The 27,313-nt window shown below is 51.2% G+C and overlaps 1 protein-coding gene across 1 annotated transcript in view; it reads right to left on the reverse strand.

Moving 5' to 3' along the window:
• Positions 1-27,313, reverse strand: part of UNC5C (unc-5 netrin receptor C) — a 337,270-nt gene that overhangs the window by 30,632 nt on the left and 279,325 nt on the right. The window contains exons 5-10 of the mRNA XM_064148354.1: positions 23,847-24,027; positions 20,887-21,054; positions 20,203-20,367; positions 8,929-9,120; positions 6,796-7,140; positions 5,140-5,227 (exon numbers count right to left, since the gene is read on the reverse strand). Of these exons, the coding sequence (XP_064004424.1) occupies positions 5,140-5,227; positions 6,796-7,140; positions 8,929-9,120; positions 20,203-20,367; positions 20,887-21,054; positions 23,847-24,027 (1,139 nt within the window). The remainder of the gene's footprint in view (positions 1-5,139; positions 5,228-6,795; positions 7,141-8,928; positions 9,121-20,202; positions 20,368-20,886; positions 21,055-23,846; positions 24,028-27,313) is intronic.

A 27,313-nucleotide genomic window follows, 5' to 3' on the forward strand; every position in this document is an offset into this window, starting at 1 on the left:
TCTAGGGTAGGGTGTCCCTGTGCATGGGAGGGGGGTTGGGACTGGCTGCTCCTTGTGGTCCCTTCCAACCCTGACTGGTTCTGTGATGCTGTGATTCAGAGACTGCAACAGGATCTCAGAAAGGAACACCTGGAACCCTGAGGAATGAGGCTAAACCACACTGTGGCCCCACAGAGCAGAGTTACCCTACCACAGCTCTCAGGAAAGAAAGAACAGATGTACTCTAATTTCTCACTACTTCCAATTTCCACTTTAAAACAAAAGGATTCCATCTTCCTATAGCTAATGAGAACAGAAACAGATGCAGTAGACAAGATCCATTATACAGGAGATATTAATCTTTGTGCTTCAAGGCACAAACCCAACACTAATTGATGGAATTAGTAAACAATGAATTCCCTTGAAGACAAGGTATTGTGTAGTCATTCATTAACAGCAATTGCCTTCCTTTTCCTGCAGCAGGTGATATGGCAGCAGCAGAGGCAGAAGCCTCCGAACCCCCATCAGCATCTGCTTCACTTTAGGCTGGCAGGAGTCACAGTATTACAGTATCACCAAGGTTGGAAGAGACCTCACAGATCATCAAGTCCAACCCTTTAGCACAGAGCTCAAGGCCAGACCATGGCACCAAGTGCCACGTCCAGTCCTGCCTTGAACAGCTCCAGGGACGGCGACTCCACCACCTCCCCGGGCAGCCCATTCCAGTGTCCAATGACTCTCTCAGTGAAGAACTTTCTCCTCACCTCCAGCCTAAATCTCCCCTGGCACAGCCTGAGGCTGTGTCCTCTTGTTCTGGTGCTGGCCACCTGAGAGAAGAGAGCAACCTCCTCCTGGCCACAACCTCCCCTCAGGTAGCTGCAGACAGCAATAAGGTCTGCCCTGAGCCTCCTCTTCTCCAGGCTAACCAATCCCAGCTCCCTCAGCCTCTCCTCGTAGGGCTGTGCTCAAGGCCTCTCCCCAGCCTCGTTGCCCTTCTCTGGACACGCTCAAGCATCTCAATGTCCCTCCTAAACTGGGGGGCCCAGAACTGAACACAGCACTCAAGGTGTGGTCTAAGCAGTGCAGAGTACAGGGGCAGAATGACCTCCCTGCTCCTGCTGGCCACACCATTCCTGATGCAGGCCAGGATGCCACTGGCTCTCTTAGGACAACTCATTAGATGAGACTGGGTGACTTTGGAGCTGCTTCACCACAGGCTTAAAGAGGTGTTCTTGTTGTGCAGAGACCTGACTTCAGCACTGCTATTAGAATCATAGCATCATAGAATCAGCCAGGTTGGAAGAGACCTCCAAGATCATCCAGTCCAACCTAGCACCCAGCCCTATCCAGTCAATCAGACCATGGCACTAAGTGCCTCATCCAGGCTTTTCTTGAAGACCTCCAGGGGTGGTGCCTCCACCACCTCCAGGCACTGACAGCAACTGAAAGCCCTGCAGTGATTTTCAGGTGCTGTTCCAACCCACAGTGCTTATCAAGAGCGGTCAGCTCTCATTTAAGAGCAAACAAACTTCTGTTTGCTGTAACTGCTCCCTTCACAATCAAATTTGTGGGCTTTAATGAGATTACTCATTCAAAACCATCTCCCTGTAACAAGCCAGACCATGTTCATTAAGGTAACTGTCAGACAGCAGATGTGAGCCCAACTAGAGAAATCTCTGCTCCTGAGCAGGCCTCCATTGCACCCTCTGGTACTGGGCATAGCTGTTACAGGCAATGAGAGCAGCTCAGGATGCACAGGACAGAGCAAGGAGCCAGGAATGGCTAACTTACAGCAAGAGATGGCAACCCTGCCACACAGCCTGAAGCCAGAGGGGAGGCATTTTATCTCCTCTTCCATTGCTGGGGCATTATTTTTAACACGAGCCCATTTTTAAGTTCCAGACTTAATATTCTTGGCTGACCCCAGGTCTCCTGCCAGCTTACCTTTAGGAGGATAATTAGCTGAAGCCTTCCTCCCCTATTGCTCATCCTCTGCTATTTTTTCTTTTGAATTTTTCAATTACAGTGACTGTCACTTCAAAAAATTGGCTTCTGGAGCTGCAAAGTAATTTCAGTTATGCGACTGGAATTCAGGAAGGTAGAGAAATGGGATGCAGAAGGCTTCAATTTATAGAATCATAGAATCACTCAGGGTTGGAAGGGACCACAAGGAGCAGGCAGTTCCAACCCCCCTGCCATGCCCAGGGACACCCTACCCTAGAGCAGGCTGCACACAGCCTCAGCCAGCCTGGCCTCAAACACCTCCAGCCATGGGGCCTCAACCACCTCCCTGGGCAACCCATGCCAGCCTCTCACCACTCTCATGCTCAACAACTTCCTCCTCATGTCCAGTCTGGGTCTCCCCACCTCCAGCTTTGCTCCATTCCCCCCAGTCCTGTCACTCCCTGTGAGCCTAAAAAATCCCTCCCCAGCTTTTTTGTAGCCCCCTTCAGATCCTGGAAGGCCACAAGGTCACCTGGGAGCCTCCTCTGCTCCAGCCTGCACAGCCCCAACTCTTTCAGGCTGTGCTCACAGCAGAGCTGCTGCAGCCCTCTGAGCATCCTCCTGGCCCTGCTCTGGACACTCTCCAGCATCTCCACAGCCCTCTTGTAATGGGGGCTCCAGAATGGGGTGCAGCAATTTCTTCCACGTCACACCACTAACCTTACAGTTCACTGGTGAAAAAAAGTCAGACTCCTGGGATCAAACTCCTTGACTAAGAGACAGCCTATGAAAGCACTCTGAAGCCACTGATTCTTCTCTCTGTTAAGGTAGCTAATTTGTGAGTTGCACATTGCATGTGTCCCCTCCACCAAGATCTTCAGGACTGCTGCTTGCTCTTTTCCTCAGGGTTGTCACATTTTGTGAGCTCACTGACACCCACTCTCATTTGCATCACCTCCTGTGTGATGGCTACAGAAGTGTCCTGCCTTGTGCCTTAGTGCAGCTGTTGCCTCTGATTACAGCATGCAACAGCAGCTCCACCTAAAGCTGTGCAAGCTCAGCAGGGGTGCATGCAGGAACACGGGGAACTGCCACACACCATCAAACCAGTGGCCCATCAAGACCCAGACCCTGTCTAGCACCCACCACTGCCAGACTTTTCCCAAGCAAGCACACAGCTTGAGCAATTTGCCTCACCTTGTTTTTTAACTGAAGGCAATAAAGGGGACCCTGCATGTTAGGGGCTTATATTCATGCTGGTTAATGCTCACTTATGCCAGACCCAGGCTCTTGCACACGCAAATGGGAGCAGGCTCTCCCCAGGCACTGCTTACAGTGATGAGTTTCTTCTGCAGATGAAACCACAACTGCAGAAGGGACCCCTCAGACTATCATAGAATCATAGAACCAAGCAGGTTGGAAGAGACCTCCAAGCTCATCCAGCCCAACCTAGCACCCAGCCCTGGCCAATCAACCAGACCATGGCACTAAGTGCCTCCTCCAGGCATGGCTTCAACACCTCCAGGGACAGCAACTCAGTTGGAAAGGCAACTGAGAGCATCTGCATTTTGCATAGCATGTTTATAATGCCTTTGAATGGAAGGGAGGAGGGGAAGAAGGGGGTGGGGGGGGGGCAGGGAAATGAACAAGACAGGGATGTGTGTGTGATTATTTCTGTGGAAGTACACACCAAGGTGTTTATGGCATTGACTTCCTGACACACAAATATATTCTACAAGCTCTATCTGCCTGTGTGCTTGGTTATCACAGCCACTCTGGGAAGTCTGGAAAGTCACAGAATCATAGAATTGACCAGCATGGGAACAGGCTCCCCAGAGAGGTTGTGGGGTCTCCTTCCCTGAAATCATAGAACCAAGCAGGTTGGAAGAGACTCCAAGCTCAGCCAGCCCAACCTAGCACCCAGCCCTGGCCAAGCAACCAGACCATGGCACTAAGTGCCCCAGCCAGGCTTGGCTTCAACACCTCCAGGGACAGCGACTATGAGAGTATTTCACAGGTTTCTGTCTTGAAGCTCACTGACTTTTTCCAGTGGTGATCAAATGCTCTCTTCCTCTAGTCACAAAGATGGTGAGAGGCCTGGAGCACAGCCCTGTGAGGAGAGGCTGGGGGTGTGCAGCCTGAAGAAGAGGCTCAGGGGCAACCTCATGGCTGTCTACAACTACCTGAAAGGAGGCTGTTGCCAGGTGGGGTTGGGCTCTTCTGCCAGGCAAGCAGCCACAGAAGAAGGGGACACAGCCTGAAGTTGTGCCAGGGGATAGCAACTCCATCACCTCCCTGGGCAGCCCATTCCAAAACCAATCACTCTCTCTGCCAACAACTTCCTCCTAACATCCAGCCTAGACCTCCCTTGGCACAACCTGAGACTGTGTCCCCTTGTTCTGTTGCTGGTTTTGTCACCTTGCTCCTCTGCTCCCTTTTCCTTTGCAGCACAGGTCTTTATTAAGAGGTTACCTCACATAGAATCATAGAATCAACCAGGTTGGAAGAGACCTCCAAGATCATCCAGTCCAACCTAGCACCCAGCCCTATCCAATCAACCAGACCATGGCACTAAGTGCCTCAGCCAGGCTTTGCTTCAACACCTCCAGGCACGGTGCCTCCACCACCTCCCTGGGCAGCCCATTCCAATGCCAATCACTCTCTCTGTGAAGAACTTCTTCCTAACATCCAGCCTATACCTACCCTGGCACAACTTGAGACTGTGTCCCCTTGTTCTATTACATCTTCCCTGCTGCACCAAACCCATGCTGGCACAACTTCCCTGGTGCTGGCTATGATTCAGTAGCCTCCCCAGCTTGCTGCAGAGTCCATCCCTCAGTTAGACAAGCAGAAGTCTGACAAGATTCATCCCTGGCTTTGCATGTGTTTACCTCCAAGGCAGCAAATAGTTCAATGCAGTAGGCTTTGCACAAGCTTATTAGCACAGGTCTTCACTCAGTACACTTTCACAGTATCACAGTATCACAGTATCATCAGGGTTGGAAGAGACCTCACAGATCATCAAGTCCAACCCTTTAGCACAGAGCTCAAGGACAGACCATGGCACCAAGTGCCACGTCCAGTCCTGCCTTGAACAGCTCCAGGGACGGCGACTCCACCACCTCCCCGGGCAGCCCATTCCAGTGTCCAATGACTCTCTCAGGGAAGAACTTTCCCCCCTCTGCTCATGGCCAGGCAAAGGAAGGCAGAGCTTACCTCATGTTCTCCTTCCTGTGAACTGTCAGGTACATTTCATAGACTCTGCCCTGCGGAACAGCCCCGGCTGGGATCAGCAAGCTTACTCCTGCAGAAGAGAAGAGACACACAAGGTAAGATAGAGAACAAAGAACCAAAAAGGACAAGTGGGTCTGTGAAGAGGAGTGACACGAGAGGCAGAAACTGAGGCCTGTGGTGCCAGATTTTCATCCAGCCTCATCACCAGACTCTACATGACCTCAGCAACTCTGGAGAGGAAACCTTTACTGTAACCTGTGTGTCTCTGGCAGTCAGATGGCCTCTTCTTGTGTGTCAGCACTGAAACACAGGGATGGAGGTGAGGCTGACTGGTCTGTAGCTGCCTTGGTCTTCCTTCTTGCCCCTTTTGAAGACTGAAGCAATGTTGGCTTTCCTCCAGTCTTCAGTCACCTCTCCATGATGCAAACTTATTGAGTTCGGCATCAGTAAGTTTGCAGATGACACCAAGCTGGGAGCAGGTGTGGAGCTGTTGGAGGGTAGGAGAGCCCTGCAGAGGGACCTGGCCAGGCTGGATGGGTGGGCAGAGGCCAATGGGATGAGACTGAACAAGGCCAAGGGCAGGGTTCTACACTTTGCCACAACAACCCCAAGCAGCACTACAGGCTGAAGCCAGAGTGGCTGAGAGCAGGCAGGCAGAGAGGGAGCTGGGGGTGCTGGGAGAGAGGAGCTGAAGCTGAGGCAGCAGTGCCCAGGTGGCCAATGGATTTCTCAGAAATGATGCAGAGCATCTCAGTAACAACATCAGCAGCTCCCTCAGCACCTGAGGTTTCACCCATTGGGGCCCATGGGTTTGTGCAGCTTCAGTTTGTCCAAGTGATCTCTACCCCAATCTTCACTGACCAGTGGGACACCTTCCTCCCTCTGGTGCTGACCTCTTATTTCATAGTATCACAGTATCACAGTATCATCAGGGTTGGAAGAGACCTCACAGATCATCAAGTCCAACCCTTTAGCACAGAGCTCAAGGCCAGACCATGGCACCAAGTGCCACGTCCAGTCCTGCCTTGAACAGCCCCAGGGACGGCGACTCCACCACCTCCCCGGGCAGCCCATTCCAGTGCCCAATGACTCTCTCAGGGAAGAACTTTCTCCTCACCTCCAGCCTAAATCTCCCCTGGCACAGCTTGAGGCTGTGTCCTCTCGTTCTGGTGCTGGCCACCTGAGAGAAGAGAGCAACCTCCTCCTGGCCACAACCTCCCCTCAGGTAGTTGCAGACAGCAATAAGATCTCCCCTGAGCCTCCTCTTCTCCAGGCTAACCAATCCCAGCTCCCTCAGCCTCTCCTCGTAGGGCTGTGCTCAAGGCCTCTCCCCAGCCTCGTTGCCCTTCTCTGGACACGCTCAAGCATCTCAATGTCCCTCCTAAACTGGGGGGCCCAGAACTGAACACAGCACTCAAGGTGTGGTCTAAGCAGTGCAGAGTACAGGGGCAGAATGACCTCCCTGCTCCTGCTGACCACACCATTCCTGATGCAGGCCAGGATGCCACTGGCTCTCTTGGCCACCTGGGCACACTGCTGGCTCATGTTCAGGTCTGTGTTGCAAGAGTGATTCTGCTCTTCCCTGTGTACCAGCACTTAACCCAAGCCAGCTTTGAAGTCCCCAGGGCCAGCACTTACCTGAGTTGGGAATCACAAGGTGACCCCCTAAGGAGTTGAAGGTCCCAAAAGCAGTGCACGATGGGTCTGTTTGCCGAGCAAGGCTCTGGTTCTTCACGTTCAGGCTCTCGTTGTCCAGCAGGGACTGTGTAATCTGCGGGGACAGCTTGGAGGAGAAGTCAGAGAGGTCATCCTGGGGAGTCACTGCACCAGAGGTGTTATAGACTTTGATCTTCAGGTTGGGCAGTGGGTCCAGGATTGGAGAGTTGGTCATGGGGATTTTATCGGAGACGTCGTGCAGGGCATAAACAGGGCCCCTGTACATGGCTGCAGCAGAAGTGAGGTCTGGTGGGACTGCCAGGAGGTCTGCATTGGAGATGAGAAGGAAGGACCATATTACTTCTAGGCTCTCATGACTTTTTTTCTCTGGGTAGCAATTTGGGTTTGCATTTTGCATTTGAGAGCAGAGGATAAGTTACTCAAAGTCCTTGCAGACAGACCTTTGGGTCTTTTCCTATGTAATAACTCTCCAGCAAACTCCCAGACTTTGTATGATCCCAGCTGCTACAGAACCTACCTGTCATACAAAATTACAGCACATTTCTGCTCTACAGACTTTCCACTGGGAAGATTTTCCAGGCTGAGCTCAGATTTCAAGCATGATATGCCTAGCTTCAGGGCAAAACGCTCTCCTTTCTCAGTACAACCAATCTTATTAACACCTCCTTGCTAAATGCTAGTGATAATCATCAACCAATTGATCTAATTGGCCTAACGACAGCAGTTCTGAAATGAAAGACAGAAAAAAAACCCCATTAAGTCACTGTGCCCACGATGGAGGATTAGTACCTGCATCATACTTTTGAGGAATTCATTTGGAAAGCATCTCCCCTAAAGAAAATTACACTTCTGCTGAACTTCCACATGACAACTCTCTTGCCAGCTTAACCCTTACTTTCATCTATTCCTCTGGCACATATCTTGGGAAGGAAGAGGAATTCTTCAGCCTCAATATGGGTCTTGGAGAAGCCAGCACCACATTTAGAGTGTCTTTTTTCTGGCCAGTAGAGTGTGGCAATAATCGAGCATCAGTGATAAAAAATGCTCATTATTAAATGGTGCAGTTTCTTCTATGTCATCTACAGTACAGTACCTCTTAAAGTACCTCTTAAACTACTCTTTATGTCCCTGGAGACAAGGCACAGTAAAAAAAGGCTACTAGTGAAACAATGGGGATAGAATGATTGTACTGGGATGAATCTTATCTCCATTGTTTCTGTCAGAGCTTTGCCTTTGATTTAAGCTTGATCTGGACCCAGGTTTCCATAACTGCTTCTTAATTCCACTCTCACATTAATACTTTCTCATCAGAAGTTAAATTCCTCTTGAATCTGGAAAATGCCAGTGTGGCTTTTGAGCACTTGACCATTAGGAATGAACAATCTTCCTGTCTTCTACCATGTCAACAAGCGTCTGGACAGTATCACCCCTGCAGCCCATGAAGCCATAACCTCCCTGAAGTGGCCAACAGGCAATAAGCTGTGTTCCAGTGAGTTCTTTGGGACCAGGGAATGCTCTCACACATGGATGCCTGCCCCTGGCTACAGTTTCAACACCTTATTGTGGCTCAAACACTAAAACCATGGGGAGAAAGGCATGCTGGAAACTACAATGCTTACAGCTCAAATGCTACATGCATGGAGAGAAAGGTGGATGCCAGGGAATGCTGAGTAACTCTACTGATCAAAGAGCAGCTTATGCTCACCCTCACCCTACCCAACTGACCAGCAAAACTCCTGATCTGTGTAGGTGGCAGGGCTGGCAGGCACTGATCTTCTCAAGTTAGGCATCCCCACTGGGAACTGCACCAGCATGGTGGGCAGAGCGGTGCCGCTCCAACCCAGTGCCCAGGCTCTCGGTATAGATGGGTTCAGAATGCTGTGCTGTGTGGCCAGGATGCCCCAGAAGGCTGAACCAAGCAGAACCAAGCTGCTCCTTCATTTTGGACTCTGTTCCATGCCATCTTTCCCTGCTGCTCCTGTGCATACCTGCAAGCCTCCTTTCCCCTGGATGGTAACTCCAGTAACCTGGGGATTGGCAGCCTGGTGTAACACCTGAGCAAACACATGCCAACTCCTACAGAGGACAACTCACCTTGCCTTGCAGCCTTGATGTTAACAGGCTGGAACCCCCCGTTTAGAGCAGAGGAGTCGATGATATCCGACTCGAAGTCGCGGTGATTCTTGCGGTAGACAAAGAGAGCCACGACCACCGAGATAGCCAGGCACACGATCACGGCGATGACGATCCCCACGTAGAGAGCCACGTCATCTGAGTCAGGAGCAGCTGCAAGGAGAGAGGCCAGCAGCTTTGAAGAGACATTCTCCCCACAGGCACCCTGAAGGAAACGCATCCTCCTTATTCTCCTGCCCTGCAGATATTCACTACTCGCTTGCTCGGTTGATTTAAAACCCATTTCCAAAGCTGTAGAACAGATCCATGCCCTTTTGATGGAAGGCACTGTCCCTGGAGGTGTTCAACAAAAGCCTGGATGAGGCACTTAGTGCCAGGGTCTAGTTGACTGGCTAGGGCTGGGGGATAGGTTGGACTGGATGAGCTTGGAGGTCTCTTCCAACCTGGTTCCACACCTTCAGTACTGCGTCCAGTTCTGGGCCCCTCAATTCAAGAGAGATGTTGAGGTGCTCGAAGGTGTCCAGAGAAGGGCAACAAAGCTGGGGAGGGGCCTGGAACACAAACCCTATGAGGAGAGGCTGAGGGAGCTGGGCCAGTTTAGCCTGGAGAAGAGGAGGCTCAGGGGTGATCTTATTACTGTCTACAACTACCTGAAGGGGCATTGTAGCCAGGTGGGGGTGGCCTCTGCTTCCAGGCAACCAGCACCAGAACAAGGGGACACAGTCTCAAGTTGTGCCAGGGCAGGTCTAGGCTGGATGTTAAGAGGAAGTTGTTGGCAGAGAGAGTGATTGGCATTGGAATGGGCTGCCCAGGGAGGTGGTGGAATCACTGTCCCTGGAGGTGTTCAAGAAAAGACTGGATGAGGCACTTAGTGCCATGGTCTGGTTGATTGGCTAGGGCTGGGTGCTAGGTTGGACTGGATGATCTTGGAGGTCTCTTCCAACCTGCTTGATTCTATGATTCTATGATTTCTCTCTGACTTGTGTTCTCGTTCTCTATCTACTCCTTCATCTCTCCAGCACCCAGGCTGCAAACTACTGACCATAGCACATGATAATAAACTTAATCTCACAAAGCAAATTCCCCACACAAACTAAAACAGTATGCCTTGGTGAAACATTGTCATAAGGCTGGTATTTAGGAGTGTGCTAGTTGGAAGCAGGCTAGAATGTTTTGGTGAGAAGAACTAGATCACAGGCTGTGAAAGGGAAACAGTGGTGATGTCTGCTGCACTCATAGGCTTGCTGAGATGAATAGGAACAAGAATCAATAAATAGATAAGGCACTCACTACTCCTGCTGGGAAGTAGTTGTTAGTCTGACACATGTAGAATCAGCCCTCTCCAGTCCCCCTTTTTTGTCTGACACATGTAGAATCAGCCCTCTCCAGTCCCCCTTTTTGTTAGTCTGACACATGTAGAATCAGCCCTCTCCAGTGCCCCTTTCTGTTAGTCTGACACATGTAGAATCGTTTTTATTTTAGCTTTTCTTTTTTTCTTATTGCCATTTAGCCCTTTAAACCATGATGCTCTCCAGCTGCAGAGGGGAGAGCTGCCAGATGTTGAAATGGACTGATCAAGCTCCATAAACTCCTGGCTCTCAGCCCTTCAATGCACCAGCCCCTAAACATCACCTTTTTTCACAGTATCACAGTATCATCAGGGTTGGAAGAGACCTCACAGATCAAGTCCAACCCTTTAGCACAGAGCTCAAGGCCAGACCATGGCACCAAGTGCCACGTCCAATCCTGCCTTGAACAGCTCCAGGGACGGTGACTCCACCACCTCCCCGGGCAGCCCATTCCAGTGTCCAATGACTCTCTCAGGGAAGAACTTTCTCCTCACCTCCAGCCTAAATCTCCCCTGGTGCAGCCTGAGGCTGTGTCCTCTTGTTCTGGTGCTGGCCACCTGAGAGAAGAGAGCAACCTCCTCCTGGCCACAACCTCCCCTCAGGTAGTTGTAGACAGCAATGAGGTCTGCCCTGAGCCTCCTCTTCTCCAGGCTAACCAATCCCAGCTCCCTCAGCCTCTCCTCGTAGGGCTGTGCTCAAGGCCTCTCCCCAGCCTCGTTGCCCTTCTCTGGACACGCTCAAGCATCTCAATGTCCCTCCTAAACTGGGGGGCCCAGAACTGAACACAGCACTCAAGGTGTGGTCTAAGCAGTGCAGAGTACAGGGGCAGAATGACCTCCCTGCTCCTGCTGGCCACACCATTCCTGATGCAGGCCAGGATGCCACTGGCTCTCTTGGCCACCTGGGCACACTGCTGGCTCATGTTCAGGTGGGTATCAATCAGCACCCCCAGATCCCTCTCTGTCTGGCTGCTCTCAGCCACTCCGACCCCAGCCTGTATCTCTGCATGGGGTTGTTGTGGCCAAAGTGCAGCACCAGCACTTGGAGCTACTGAATGCCACCCCCCCAAGTTGTTCAGGAAGCCTTGAGTTGCAGCTCAAAGAAAAGTCATCCCACCACTATATGTTTTTCAGTTTGCCAGGGGGATTTTAATGAGAAGAAGGTTCACTCCCTCCAGTTTCTGCTTGTGAGGCAGCATCTTCTCCCATTTTGCCCATGCATAAGGGCCATCACCATTCACAGGCAGCAAACCACTGTGACTGCTGTCAAGCAAGCAGCACACCACTTACTCTGCAGAACAGGTCCCTCCTTGCCTAGTCACACAGAGCTAGCCCAAAGGAACAGCATCAAATTAGCACCCAGGAACATAAAATCAAACAGGAAACTTACAAGAAAATCCATATTCATTCTGGGTTCTCTGTTCAGTTGAAATAGGGTAAATGAAACCTTAAAAAGAAAGAAATGCAACAAAAAAATGGCAACAAAATCAAATTAATGAGAACAAAAAAAGGGGGGGGGGAGGAAAGAAAGGAAGCATGAAAAATAGTTTAATTAAAAAAAGAGGGGGGGGAAAGAAGGAAAAGAAATTGATGGCACTTTAAAATTCTGATAGAGCACTGAACTATGATTTTGCATCTTCTCTCTCCTCCAGAGCTTTACTAAGAATTAATAAGCAGGCAGACTGAATTGCTAAGCCAAAACCAGTCTCGAGTCACTAACTTTGGAGTGCTTAAAGTCTTTCTTTTATTGAGCATAAACTCTAATGGAGCTAATTTATTTCAGACATCAAGGGTCATTAGCATAGGGAAAGCCTTTTTTTCACTCTCCCTGCCATATGCTTTAATTCCCAGGACATGTTGGGTGAGGCTCTAAACAGTGTTTTTATTTAATTATAATAGCTTGCTGTTAATCTAATGGAGCTAAAGGAGACCTGCTGTGGCTGGCCAAAGGTTAAGCACCCATTCACCCAGCACAGGCCAGGCACAAAGCCCCCTCTCTCTATTTCTCCTGCCCTTAATACACAACATTCAATAGGGATTCCTCAGGGAGCAAAAGAATTTGTCAGCAAAAGGGAAACCAAGAGGCTTCTTTGTGAAACTGAGTCCAGTTCTATGCTCCTCGGTTCCAGAGAGAATTGGGCTCCTCAGTTCTTTGTCAAACTGAGTCCAGTTCTGGGCTCCTCATTTCACAGCAATGATTCCAGGCTTACAACTGCTTGGAAGGTAGGAGAGCCCTGCAGAGGGACCTGGCCAGGCTGGATGGGTGGGCAGAGGCCAATGGGATGAGATTGAACAAGGCCAAGTGCAGGGTTCTGCACTTTGGCCACAACAACCCCAAGCAGCACTACAGGCTGGGGACTGAGTGGCTGGAAAGCAGCCAGGAGGAAAGGGACCTGGGGGTATGATAGATAGTAGCTGAAGTTGAGCCAGCAGTGTGCCCAGGTGGCCAAGAGAGCCAATGGCATCCTGGGCTGGCTCAGGAACAGTGTGGCCAGTAGGACAAGGGAGGTTCTTCTGCCCCTGTGCTCAGCACTGGTCAGACCACACCTTGAGTGCTGTGTCCAGTTCTGGGCCCCTCAATTCAAGAGAGATGTTGAGGTGCTGGAAGGTGTCCAGAGAAGGGCAACAAAGCTGGTGAGGGGCCTGGAACACAAACCCTGTGAGGAGAGGCTGAGGGAGCTGGGGGTGTGCAGGCTGCAGAAGAGGAGGCTCAGGGCAGACCTTATTGCTGTGTACAACTACCTGAAGGGAGGTTGGGCTCTTCTCCCAGGCAAGCAGCAAGAGAAGAAGGGGACACAGTGTGAAGTTGTGCCAGGGCAGGTCTAGGCTGGATGTGAGGAGGAAGTTGTTGGCAGAGAGAGTGATTGGCATTGGAATGGGCTGCCCAGGGAGGTGGTGGAGTCGCTGTGCCTGGAGGTGTTGAAGCAAAGCCTGGCTGGGGCACTTAGTGCCATGGTCTGGTTGACTGGATAGGGCTGGGTGCAAGGTTGGGCTGGCTGAGCTTGGAGCTCTCTTCCAACCTGGCTGATTCTCTGATTCTCTGATTTCTTTGCCATGCAGCCAGCATCCCAGCACAAGAACACAGAGGTTGCTTTAGAAAGTTGGCTGTCCCACTGCTCCCTCTGACTATACCTTCAAACAATGAGGAAGGGCATTTTCAGCAGACAGGGATACAAACCTCCTGGGACTGGCAACTGAAATAATGAAGAACAACTTCTTTCCCCTCTTCAAAGTAACTGCAGTGAAACAAAAAAACCCCACTTTTTTCATGTGGGATTTTAGTTTCAGTGTTTTCTTTGTTCAGTTTGGATTGTTTTTTTCTCTCCTTGTATCAACAGCACTGCTCAACAGGTACCTGAGGGACTTGTAGCAGGATCATCAGAACTTTTAATGAGGGTGACTTTAGAGAGCTACTGGTGCATTTGGCTCTGGGAAGCTGCTGACTCAAACTCAGAGCAGCTGGTTTCACAGCGAGCTACCTTGCTCTGAGAAAAGTAATTTGAGCTTCTCCCTCCAGCTTGTTGAGAAATGGACATCATCAAAGTGACTTTTTGATGCTTTGGTGTGTAACTTACTCTGCTGGCTGAATTAAATAGTAATAACCTTTAAGCTTGTGTAGTCCCTTCTGTTGGAGGTTCTCAGAGACTCAGCAAATCCAGGTGATTTATTTCCCCCTTTTTACAGGTACCTCACTCTATGGCACACCTGGAGAATCAGTGGGAGGCTTGGGTTGCTGCACAGAAATTGCACCACTGCAGTTGCACAGTAAATGCTTTCATTAAAAGGCCCTTAATGAGGTTGATGTTTCTCCATGCATTTCACTTTAAGTTCCACTTCAGGCTTATCAATACCTTTTTTTTGGTTCTTGTGGAAGTGCTTCTATTGAGTGTTAAGAGTCAGCTTTTGTTTTAACTAACATGATGACATTGGCACAAACCCTTTGTACAAATGCAGATGTATCAGGGCAGAGCTCACTGCTATCTGCGACTCCCTGAAAGGAGGCTGTAGCCAGGTGGGGTTGGGCTCTGCTGCCAGGCAAGCAGCAACAGAAGAAGGGGACACAGTGTGAAGTTGTGGCAGGGCAGGTCTAGGCTGGATGTTAGGAGGAAGTTGTTGTCAGAGAGAGTGATTGGCATTGGAATGGGCTGCCCAGGGAGGTGGTGGAGTCGCTGTGCCTGGAGGTGTTTAAGAATGAAGTGTGGCCAGCAAGGCCAGGGAGGGGATTCTCCCCCTCTACTGTGCTCTGCTGGGACCCCACCTGGAGTACTGCATCCAGTTCTGGAGCCCCCGTTACAAGAGGGCTGTGGAGATGCTGGAGTGTGTCCAGAGCAGGGCCAGGAGGATGATGAGAGGCTGCAGCAGCTCTACTGTGAGCACAGACTGAAAGAGTTGGGGCTGTGCAGTCTGGAGCAGAGGAGGCTCCCAGGTGACCTTCTTGTGGCCTGCCAGGATCTGAAGTGGGATACAAAAAAGCTGGGGAGGGACTTTTGAGGCTGTCAGGGAGTGCCAGGACTGGGGGGGATGGAGCAAAGCTGGAGGTGGGGAGAGTCAGACTGGCCATGAGGAGGAAGTTGTTGAGCAGGAGAGTGGTGAGAGGCTGGCATGGGTTGCCCAGGGAGGTGGTGGAGGTCCCATGGCTGGAGGTATCACAGTATCACAGTATGATCAGGGTTGGAAGAGACCTCACAGATCATTGAGTCCAACCCTTTAGCACAGAGCTCAAGGCCAGACCATGGCACCAAGTGCCACGTCCAGTCCTGCCTTGAACAGCTCCAGGGACGGCGACTCCACCACCTCCCCGGGCAGCCCATTCCAGTGTCCAATGACTCTCTCAGGGAAGAACTTTCAGGCCAGGCTGGCTGAGGCTGTGGGCAGCCTGCTCTAGGGTAGGGTGTCCCTGCCCATGGCAGGGAGGTTGGAACTGGCTGATTCTTGTGGTGCCTTCCAATCCTGACTGATTCTATGTAAAGCCTGGATGAGACACTTAGTCCCATGGTCTAGTTGACTGTATAGGACTGGGTTATAGGTTGGATTGGATGATCCTTGAGGTCCTTTCCAACTTAAACCATTCTATGATTCTATGAAAGCCACAACCTATTGTCTTTAAAGTAGGGGAAGAGCTATTTAAGCACCTTCCTAATGCTGTAAGAGAGGTGGAGAGAGGTGCCAGTGTTAAATTGCACTGCAAAGATAAAGCAACCCAGTGTGGGTATATGCAAAAGAGTTCAGCAGGCTTTTATCAGTTTAGTTTAACTCAATTTCAGCACCAGCCACACTTGCACCAATTTGGGAAATGATGACCACTTAACTAAATAGATTTTGAAGCTCATTTAATTACTTTGGTGCAGTTTGCAAAGGCAGATGATCCCCAAACACTGCAACTCTAGCCTGAGCATTCTAGTCCCACATGTCTTGCTCTGACCTTCTGGAAACTGATTCGTGCTAAAGGCCACAGGAGACACAATGAAAGGCCTTCATAGAATCAACCAGGCTGGAAGAGACCTCCAAGCTCATCCAGGCCAACCTAGCACCAGCCCTAGTCAGTCAACCAGACCATGGCACTAAGTGCCCCAGCCAGGCTTGGCTTCAACACCTCCAGGCACAGCCACTCCACCACCTCCCTGGGCAGCCCATTCCAATGCCAATCACTCTCTCTGACAACAACTTTCTGACAACAACTTCCTAACAACATCCAGCCTAGACCTGCCCTGCCACAACTTCACACTGTGTCCCCTTCTTCTGGTGCTGCTTGCCTGGCAGAAGAGCCCAACCCCACCTGGCTACAGCCTCCTTCCAGGCAGCTGCAGAAAGCAATGAGCTCTGCCCTGAGCCTCCTCTGCTGCAGGCTGCACACCCCCAACTCCCTCAGCCTCTCCTCACAGGGCTCTGCTCCAGGCCCCTCCCCAGCCTTGCTGCCCTTCTCTCAACACCTTCCAGCACCTCAACATCTCTCTTGAATTGAGGAGCCCAGAACTGGACACAGCACTCCAGGGGTGGCCTGAGCAGTGCTGAGCACAGGGGCAGAAGAACCTCCCTTGTCCTGCTGCCCACACTCTCCTGGTAGTTGTGATCCAGTGAAGGGAACTACTTGTGCTGATGCCCAAGCCAGCAGAGGAATGCTTTGCTTTGTTAGTCACCACACAGCACACCCCATCAGGGTAATCAGGCAGGATGAGTGTGGGGCTGATGGCAGTGTGTTACTTCGTAGTGATCTCCTGTGAAAGGCCATGCATACCTTTCAAAGTGTTGCTCCTTGCACTGAAGTGCACCACTCTCAGGAAGTCCTTCACCATGAGAGTGCTGAGAGCCTGGAATGGGTTGCCCAGGGAGGTGGTTGAGGCCCCATGGCTGGAGGTGTTTAAGGCCAGGCTGGCTGAGGCTGTGGGCAGCCTGCTCTAGGGTAGGGTGTCCCTGCCCATGGCAGGGGGGTTGGAACTGGCTGATCCTTGTGCTCCCTTCCATCCCAGACTGATCATATAATGCTATGATTTAAAGTATTTACCAGAGCTCTCACACTTCAGATGGGAACTAATGCACGTTTGGAGGCAGCAGTGCAGGTAGTGTGGGTGGTAACTAGCCAATTCTTCTTACACCTACAGCATATTTTGCTCCAGAAGATCACTTTAATGCTATCACAGATACAATGAAATTCTCATCATGGGATGTGCTAGGCAATGTTGTGTACCTGGAGGCTTAAAATAGCAATGACCATCTTAAATTCCCACCAAAGCTGCTTTTTTTCCCCTCCACTCAGCCTGCTGGCTCTTTGCAGGCTCCCTAGTTTAATGCCTTAGTGTTAACAGAGAAATACTAACTACTGGCTAAGGCAGAGAGTGTGTGTGTGTGTGTGTGTGTGTGTGTGTACTAGCAAGATCATTAGTCTGAATAAAGTGTGGCAGCAAAGTTGCAGAAGAAATGCCACAGTTAGTGGTAAGCACAAAGCACAGCTTTGGGTGTAAAATGCTGTAATTACAAGGGATGGAGAAAGCTGCACAGTTTTTATCCCCCCAGAAATCAATAGTGGTGCAGACTGCTGCTCTTTGCTGGAGCAGGGCAAGTCTGCTGAAAGGGCTTATTGATCTCTCCAGCTGATGCTACTGTAGTAAATAACAGACTGGAAGGGCTTGTAAATTATATTCATTTTACACAACATTTTCCTTCCAGGATATCTTTTATGCACACCTTTGTAGAGATATATATTTACAAGTGAGCTTTTACCAAAGCAACAGCCCAGTGACTCCTGGTAAGTGGGTTTGCTACTGGTTCTCTGGCCTCAGCTATACCCATGATGCTAACATGCAGAAGAGGAGGCTCAGGGCAGAGCTCATTGCTGTCTGCAGCTGCCTGCAGGGAGGCTGTAGCCAGGTGGGGTTGGGCTCTTGTGCCAGGCAAGCAGCAACAGAAGAAGGGGACACAGTGTGAAGCTGTGCCAGGGCAGGTCTAGGCTGGATGTTAGGAGGAAGTTGTTGGCAGAGAGAGTGATTGGCATTGGAATGGGCTGCCCAGGGAGGTGGTGGAGTCTCTGTGCCTGGAGGTGTTGAAGCCAAGCCTGGCTGGGGCACTTAGTGCCATGGTCTGGTTGCTTGGCCAGGGCTGGGTGCTAGGTTGGGCTGGCTGAGCTTGGAGCTCTCTTCCAATCTGGTTGATTCTACGATCAAGATTCAAGCTGTTGCTGAAGATTGACTCTAAAGAGGAGGCACCAGGACATCTTGGAGCAGGGTTTGGCTATGGTGCAGCTGTGCACCAACAAATCTGTTAGAGGGCTATGGCCACAGGGGAGAGGTGGCTGTGGCTCCTTCCATGCCACCTATGCCATGTGAGACCCACTGGCATGAACACGTTGGCACTTGGTGTCATGGTCTAGCCTTGAGCTCTGTGGTAAAGGGTTGGACTCGAGGATCTATGAGGTCTCTTCCAACCTTGGTGACACTGTGTGATACTGTGATACTGTGAAAAGTCTGCTGTGGATCTATATGTGCTCAGGCTAGGATTGATGCCAGTTCCAGGTCAGGCCCCACCAGCCTCAAATAACACGTAAAAGGGAATGGTGTATGGGGAATGAAAGAAGTCCTCTGTTTCTTCCTAGCTCAGCAGGCAGGCGTGCTATGAATCCAGAGCCACACTGGCAAAAATGTTAAGTGTTCAGATTGATTTTGCATAAACTCAGAAGGAGGAATAAAGAAAAACAGAGAGAGAGGAAGAGAGAGAGAGAGAGAAGCAGGCACACTGCCACCAAGTGCAGCAAATCAATCTTCTCAGCAGTGATGGAGCAGGGAGCAGGACTGTAGGTTTTACAGGTATATGAAACCTTGCTAGTATAAAGACACCATTAAAACACTGCCATTAAATTCCAGCACTGAAGGATTATCCCAGCCCCTGGAGCCAAGCAGGTCAATCTGTGACTCTATATTTCTTCATTACCATTATTTCTATAGAATCATAGAATCAACCAGGTTGGAAGAGACCTCCAAGATCATCCAGTCCAACCTAGCACCCAGCCCTATCCAGTCAACCAGACCATGGCACCAAGTGCCTCAGCCAGGCTTTGCTTGAAGACCCCCAGGGATGGTGCCTCCACCACCTCCCTGGGCAGCCCATTCCAATGCCAATCACTCTCTCTGTGAAGAACTTCCTCCTAACATCCAGCCTATACCTACCCTGGCACAACTTGAGACTGTGTCCCCTTGTTCTATTGCTGGTTGCCTGGGAGAAGAGGCCACCCCCCACTTGGCTACAATGCCCCTTCAGGTAGTTGTAGACAGTAATAAGATCACCCCTGAGCCTCCTCTTCTCTCATATACATACATATGAAGCAGAATGTGATTCACAACAGCCTCGCCCTCTCTCCTGCTAAAGGCTTCTGCTTTATACCCAGCTCCACTTTCACAAATAAAATGCAATATAGCATCAACAGAGAAATGAGCTCCCTGAAGGCCTTTTATTCTGCCAGGCCATTATGTCTACTTTTCTGCAAGATTTCTGTTTAAATGTCTCTCTTTATGCACATGCACAAAGATGACATACACCTGTTTAAATATAATCAGATAGCAAAGAGCTCTTCTGCATGGGCAAATGAATCCTTTCCTCCTAATTTACCATAATGACTTACTCACACTGCTGGAGTGAGGGGCACATTAGCTTCTCCACTATAAAACTCACCAAAGGGTTATGCAGGAAGATGTTTTCCTCCCCCCCCCCCCCTCCCTTTTCTTTATAAATGAGGAGCTCTGAATCTCACCTTTCTGATTTCCTCCTAACAAAACAAAACATTTTGAGGAATCATAGAATGATTCAGGTTGGAAGGGATCTCAAGGATCATCCAGTTCCAACCCCCTGCCATAGGCAGGGACACCTCCCACTAGAACAGGTTGCTCAAGGCCTCATCCAACCTGGCCTTCAACACATCCAGGGAGGTGGTGGAGCACAGAAGCACCCAACGTGATCAAAGATCACGTTGGGTGCTTCTGTGCTCCACCACCTCCCTGGGCAACCTGTGCCAGTGTCTCACCACCCTCACTTGCAAAGAAACCTTTCCTAACTTCTACTTTGAATCTCCCCTCTGCCAGCTCAAACCCATCACCCCTTATCCTGTCATTACAAGACCTTGTCAATAATCCCTCCCCAGCCTTCCAGTAGCCCCCTTCAGATACTGGAAGGTCACTATAAGGGGTGTCTATACTGGTGAGAACTGGATGAATTCATTTCTCCACCCTACAAATGACTCTGTGACTTTCAATCACTGATGCTGGCGTACAGCTGTTGCAGGTTTTTGGTTGGGCTGGATGATCTTGGAGGCTTCTTCCAACCTGACTGATTCAATGATTCTAGCAGGTTTTTCTTTGGCTGCACACATCCCACAACACAGAGGCAACAAGAGCAGCACTTACCCTGCATGCAGAGCCCATCGGTGCAGTTCTTGGACTGCAGCACCAGCCCCTCACAGTCCTTGCCCCCATTCTTTGGCGCTGGGGCCATGCACTCCCTCCGGCGCCAGTGGGTGCACTCCGTGCCACAGGTGGACCACTTGCTCCAGGTTGTCCACTTGCCATCCACTGAGACAAGGAAAGGACTTGTTAGGGGGTACATCAAACTGAGATTGAGTAAGAGCAATGCACATCTTGGCACAAGCCACTTTTATATCCCAATTCCAGACTTTGTCCCAGAGTATTCAACCTTTATCTCCTACAATTTGAATCTCTGAACGTGCAGCACATTACCAGGGCTGAGATGCTGGTACAAGATGCATGCAACAGTGGGGCTGGACCCCTTGCTGCTTTTTTATCTGCTTATATAGTACATTATTAGTACTCCTATTCATTGAGTGAATACTCAATTCACTCCATTAATAGTACTCCTGTTAATTGAGTGAAATATTGGACGTGGCACTTGGTGCCATGGTCTGGCCTTGAGCTCTGTGCTAAAGGGTTGGACTTGATGATCTGTGAGGTCTCTTCCAACCTCGGTGACACTGTGATATTGGATGTACTGTTAAAGAGAAGGAAGCTTTTGTAGTGTTCTCCTGAAAGCACTGCTTACAGCCAAACTATTTATCTGTGCTGTTGATACTGCACCTGGACAGAGAGTGGTGCAAGCTATTTTCTGAACACTCTGGCCCTCGCAGAAGGCACCACCATTGAGCGGGGCAGGGTTGGTGCAGGTCCTTGTCCGCTTCTGGAAGCCTCTCCCACATCGGCTGTTACACACCGACCACTCAGTCCAGGTAGACCAGCCTCCATTCACTGAAAAGAAAGAGAGAAAGAGTAGGATTGCAGCTCTGACTCTGTCATTCTGTCTCCAGCAGCACTCAGAAGTGACGGCTGGGAAGAGCACAAGAAGCATGAGCCAGCAGTGTGCCCAGGTGGCCAAGAGAGCCAGTGGCATCCTGGCCTGCATCAGCAATGGTGTGGCCAGCAGGAGCAGGGAGGTCATTCTGCCCCTGTACTCTGCACTGCTTAGACCACACCTTGAGTGCTGTGTTCAGTTCTGGGCCCCCCAGTTTAGGAGAGACATTGAGATGCTTGAGCGTGTCCAGAGAAGGGCGACGAGGCTGGGGAGAGGCCTTGAGCACAGCCCTACGAGGAGAGGCTGAGGGAGCTGGGATTGGTTAGCCTGGAGAAGAGGAGGCTCAGGGGAGACCTTGTTGCTGTCTACAACTACCTGAGGGGAGGTTGTGGCCAGGAGGAGGTTGCTCTCTTCTCTCAGGTGGCCAGCACCAGAACAAGAGGACACAGCCTCAGGCTGTGCCAGGGGAGATTTAGGCTGGAGGTGAGGAGAAAGTTCTTCCCTGAGAGAGTCATTGGACACTGGAATGGGCTGCCCGGGGAGGTGGTGGAGTCGCCGTCCCTGGAGCTGTTCAAGGCAGGACTGGACGTGGCACTTGGTGCCATGGTCTGGCCTTGAGCTCTGTGCTAAAGGGTTGGACTTGATCTGTGAGGTCTCTTCCAACCTTGGTGACACTGTGACACTGTGATACTGTGAAGCAACACCCGACAGGAGCAAAGCCAGTTCTCCAAAGCACCAAACGCACAGCATGCCAGGAGGCATTGTACAAGTCAAGGAAATGTTGACACTGAATAAACCCCACCATTTGGTAGCTGCTAGGGCTGAGAGGTGATCTGTTTTTCCTGCAAACTGACCTGACCCACCACTGAGCACCTGGTGGCACACAGATGGCCAAAACCTCTGCGGGTTCAGAGAGCCCTCACAGCCCTGCCCACATCTTTCCTGTGCTTCTGCATTCAGCGCAGTTACAAACCACAGTGCTCTTGCATGGTCCAGCTCTCAAAATCACAAACACTGCTAATTAGCTCCATTCAGTCAGTTTTCTATGAAAACTGAAGCAAAAAGGCCCTTATTGCAACTTCAGGGAAGTAACTGCTTACAATGGAATCTAAATGCTACCCTGAATATGAAATGAATATTAGGGATAATCACAGGGAATTCTTCCTACTTGACTATCCTATAATTAAGCTGATTGTAAGGAACAGCAGGACAGACAGCTGGCACTCTGTCAGAGCAGGTTTTGCTCTGGTGGATACCCTTGCCTGAGACACATCGGGGCAGTAACTTTGCAGGGGGGAAGGCTCAGACTGGTCGGGCAGAGCTGCAGTACACCAAAGCCTAAAAACAGACACCAGGAGGGCATCTTCTTGGGCTCCTCCCCAGCCAAAGCATGGTCATCTTCAGTATTAGATCGAGGCTGTGAGTGGAGACACAGGGTAATGTTATCCCATGCTTCCTGAGGGTAATGTTATCCCATGCTGCCTGTTCCCCTGGTGTTTATTTTCAAGCTGGTTTTTGTGCTTATGAACTGCAGCCCCAGCCTGCTTTGCTACTTTGCCCCTCACACCAGAGCATCTTTTGGTAGCAGACACCAAAAGTAAGTTGATTTAAGGAACTATAAGAAGACAGATCTCCTGCTTGTGCTCTTCTACTCTAATCCTTTCAGTTTTGGTTGTGAAAAGCAATGCTAAGCAAGCCCTAGTAGAAACAAAGCCTTGCACAGTCCTGATGAAGGAAGTGACCTAAAGGTTCCTTGCTGCATTCAGCTGTCCAGGTGCAACCTCCTCCTCTTCAATGTGGAAGCAGTGGTCTGTGTAGGTGCCTTTTCCTACTTCACTGCTGAGCCATGTCACAAATAAGCCAGCAGCCATCAGATTTGTACTTCTCAGGATTCTCAGTAATAATCACAGTATCACAGTATCATTAGGGATGGAAGAGACCTCACAGATCATCAAGTCCAACCCTTTAGCACAGAGCTCAAGGCCAGACCATGGCACCAAGTGCCACGTCCAACCCTGCCTTGAACAGCTCCAGGGACGGCGACTCCACCACCTCCCCGGGCAGCCCATTCCAGTGTCCAATGACTCTCTCAGGGAAGAACTTTCTCCTCACCTCCAGCCTAAATCTCCCCTGGCACAGCCTGAGGCTGTGTCCTCTCGTTCTGGTGCTGGCCACCTGAGAGAAGAGAGCAACCTCCTCCTGGCCACAACCTCCCCTCAGGTAGTTGCAGACAGCAATAAGGTCTCCCCTGAGCCTCCTCTTCTCCAGGCTAACCAATCCCAGCTCCCTCAGCCTCTCCTCGTAGGGCTGTGCTCAAGGCCTCTCCCCAGCCTCGTCGCCCTTCTCTGGACATGCTCAAGCATCTCAATGTCCCTCCTAAACTGGGGGGCCCAGAACTGAACACAGCACTCAAGGTGTGGTCTAAGCAGTGCAGAGTACAGGGGCAGAATGACCTCCCTGCTCCTGCTGACCACACTATTCATGATGCAGGCCAGGGTGCCACTGGCTCTCTTGGCCACCTGGGCACACTGCTGGCTCATGTTCAGTCATCAGATTTGTACTTCTCAGGCCTTCAGCAATGACCTCTGACTGCAGTCACTGCATTTGGCTGCGAGTCACCAGGCAGCCTCGCCTGGTCACTCAGCGCAGTAAGAGCTGCATACAGGCATTGTGCATCCCTCCCACCCCTGACCCCCTGCTTGCTCTGTGTACACATCCCCCCACGTGCAGGCAGAGATGCAGCACTTACCATAGACAATCACGGTGGCTGTGGTGCTTTTCCTTTTGGCCACGATGTTTTTGGCCACGCAGGTGTAATTGGCTGTGTCAGACAGGCGGGCTTGCTTGATGATCAGGTTGTGATCGATGGTGATGTAAAAGTTTCGGTCCTCTACGGGGTCAATCACCTCTTCATTCTTCAGCCATTCCACCTTGGGGTTTCAAAGGGTCAGAGGGGAAGCAGTGAGTCAGCACCGTGTCACAGAACCACGGAATCACAGAATCTCTTAGGTTGGCAAAGCCCTTCAGGCTCATGGACTCCAATCATTAGTTTCACACTGACAAGTCCTTGACTAAACCAAAGCCCTCAGCACAACATCTCAGCACTATGAATCACTATGGTTGGAAGGGACCACCAGCATCAGCCAGTCCAACCTTCATCCCAGCAGCTTTCATCACTAGACCAGAGCCTCAAGCACTACATCCACTCTCCTTTGAAACACCTCCAGGGATGGTGACTTCTCCACCTCCCTGGGCAGCCTGTGCCAGTGCCTGACCACCTGCTCAGGAAAGAACTTCCTTCCAACAGCCAACCTAAACCTGCCCTGATGCAGCTTGAGGCCATTTCCTCTTCTCCTGTCATTAGCAACTGGGGAGAAGATACCAGCTCCAGCCTCACTGCAACCTCCTTTCAGGTAGCTACAGAGGGCAATAAGGTTCTCCCTTTGCTTTATATAAGCTCTATTTTATTTTCATAGAATCACAGAATCAGCCAGGTTGGAAGAGACCTCCAAGCTCAGCCAGTCCAACCTAGCACCCAGCCCTGGCCAAGCAACCAGACCACGGCACTAAGTGCCTCATCCAGGCTTGGCTTCAACACCTCCAGGGACAGTGACTGCACCACCTCCCTGGGCAGCCCATTCCAATGCCAATCACTCTCTCTGACAACAACTTCCTCCTCACAGCCAGCACAGACCTCCCCTGGCACAGCTTGAGGCTGTGTCCCCTTGTTCTGGTGCTGGCTGCCTGGCACAAGAGCCCAACCCCACCTGGCTACAGCCTCCCTGCAGGCAGCTGCAGACAGCAATGAGCTCTGCCCTGAGCCTCCTCTGCTGCAGGCTGCACACCCCCAGCTCCCTCAGCCTCTCCTCACAGGGCTCTGCTCCAGGCCCCTCCCCAGCCTTGCTGTCCTTCTCTGGACACCTTCCAGCACCTCAACATCTCTCTTGAATTGAGGAGCCCAGAACTGGACACAACACTCCAGGAGTGGCCTGAGCAGTGCTGAGCACAGGGGCACAAGAACCTCCCTGCTCCTGCTGCCCACACTGCTCCTCAGCCAGCCCAGGATGCCATTGGCTTTGCTGCCCTCCTGGGCACTGCTGCCTCAGCTTCAGCTCCTCTCTGCCAGCACCCCCAGCTCCCTCTCTGCCTGCCTGCTCTCAGCCACTCTGGCCCCAGCCTGGAGTGCTGCTTGGGGTTGTTGTGGCCAAAGTGCAGAACCCTGCCCTTGGCCTTGTTCAGCCTCATCCCATTGGCCTCTGCCCACCCATCCAGCCTGGCCAGGTCCCTCTGCAGGGCTCTGCTACCCTCCAACAGCTCCACAGCTGCTCCTAGCTTGGTGTCATCTGCAAACTCACTGCTGCTGGACTCAATCCCCTGCTCCAGATCATCAATAATTTTAATAATTTTCTTAAAGAACATTCTCCTGTTACACAGAAAAGTATCCTCATGTGTGATTTGCAATCCAGATGGTGCTCTCTGTGTTGCCTTCCTAAAGAAGCACCCCAGTATACTCCAGCTGCCTGCTGTGAGCCACCCTAATATAATTTGACTTCAAACCTTGCAGCTTGTTTTCATTCGAACCAAATGTGGCCTGAAGGACAAGACTGGGGCCCTGAATGAGCCAGGCCTTCATGTCACTGGATGAGGCATTAATTTAAGGAAGAGTATGCTGGGCCATCCAATTCAAACTATATTCACAGTATCACAGTATCATCAGGGTTGGAAGAGACCTCACAGATCATCAAGTCCAACCCTTTACCACAGAGCCTGAGGCTGTGTCCTCTTGTTCTGGTGCTGGCCACCTGAGAGAAGAGAGCAACCTCCTCCTGGCCACAACCTCCCCTCAGGTAGTTGCAGACAGCAATAAGGTCTGCCCTGAGCCTCCTCTTCTCCAGGCTAACCAATCCCAGCTCCCTCAGCCTCTCCTCGTAGGGCTGTGCTCAAGGCCTCTCCCCAGCCTCGTTGCCCTTCTCTGGACACGCTCAAGCATCTCAATGTCCCTCCTAAACTGGGGGGCCCAGAACTGAACACAGCACTCAAGGTGTGGTCTAAGCAGTGCAGAGTACAGGGGCAGAATGACCTCCCTGCTCCTGCTGGCCACACCATTCCTGATGCAGGCCAGGATGCCACTGGCTCTCTTGGCCACCTGGGCACACTGCTGGCTCATGTTCAGGTGGGTATCAATCAGCACCCCCAGATCCCTCTCCGTCTGGCTGCTCTCCAGCCACTCCAACCCCAGCCTGTATCTCTGCATGGGGTTGTTGTGGCCAAAGTGCAGCACCAGCACTTGGAGCTATTGAAGCCATCCCCTTGGACTCTGCCCATCTGTGCAGGCGGTCAAGGTCCTGCTGCAGAACCCTTCTGCCCTCCAACCCAGCCACATCTGCCTCCAGCTTAGTGTCATCTGCACACTTGCTGATGACTGACTCCATGCCCTCATCCAGATCATCTATGAAGATGTTAAAGAGGATGGGGCCCAGCACTGATCCCTGAGGGACACCACTAGTGCCAGCTGCCAGCTGGATGTGGCACCATTCACCACCACTCTCTGGGCTCATCCCTCCAGCCAGTTCCTAACCCAGCACAGAGTGTTGCCACCCAAGCCATGGGCTGACAGCTTAGCCAGCAGTTTGCTGTGGGGAACAGTGTCAAAGGCCTTGCTGAAGCCCAGACAGACACATCCACAGGCTCCCCACATTCACCAAGCGGGTACCTGATCATAGAAGGAGATCAGGTTAGAAAGGCAGGATCTGCCCTTCCTAAACCCATGCTGGCTGGACCTGAGCCCTTGGCCATCCCTCAGGTGTGCTCTTATCACCCCCAAGATAACCTGCTCCATCAGTTTCCCTGGCACTGAGGTCAGGCTGATGGGTCTGTAGTTCCCTGAAAGGTTGGACTAGATGATCCTTGAGGTCCCTTCCACCCTGGCATTGTATGAACCTACAAGCATAAGTACAACCAATCCACTAGATTCAGGAGGTGCTAACTGCTGAGACTGCTCTCACACCCCTCACTTCTCCAAAGACACTGCAGGAACTGCCTAAGCACTGACATACCCCCAAACCAGAACAGCAACTCATGTCCCACCACAGCAGCCACGTTTCACCCATACCCATCCAAGCACATTCTCTAGCAGAATTCAGCACTGTGCAAGGCTCCATGCTCCAGCATGAAGTTCTCTTTTCCCAGCACCCTGCAACACTTCCTCTCTCCACA

Source organism: Pogoniulus pusillus, chromosome 9, assembly GCF_015220805.1.
Source record: "Pogoniulus pusillus isolate bPogPus1 chromosome 9, bPogPus1.pri, whole genome shotgun sequence".
Classification (NCBI taxonomy): Eukaryota; Metazoa; Chordata; class Aves; order Piciformes; family Lybiidae; genus Pogoniulus; species Pogoniulus pusillus.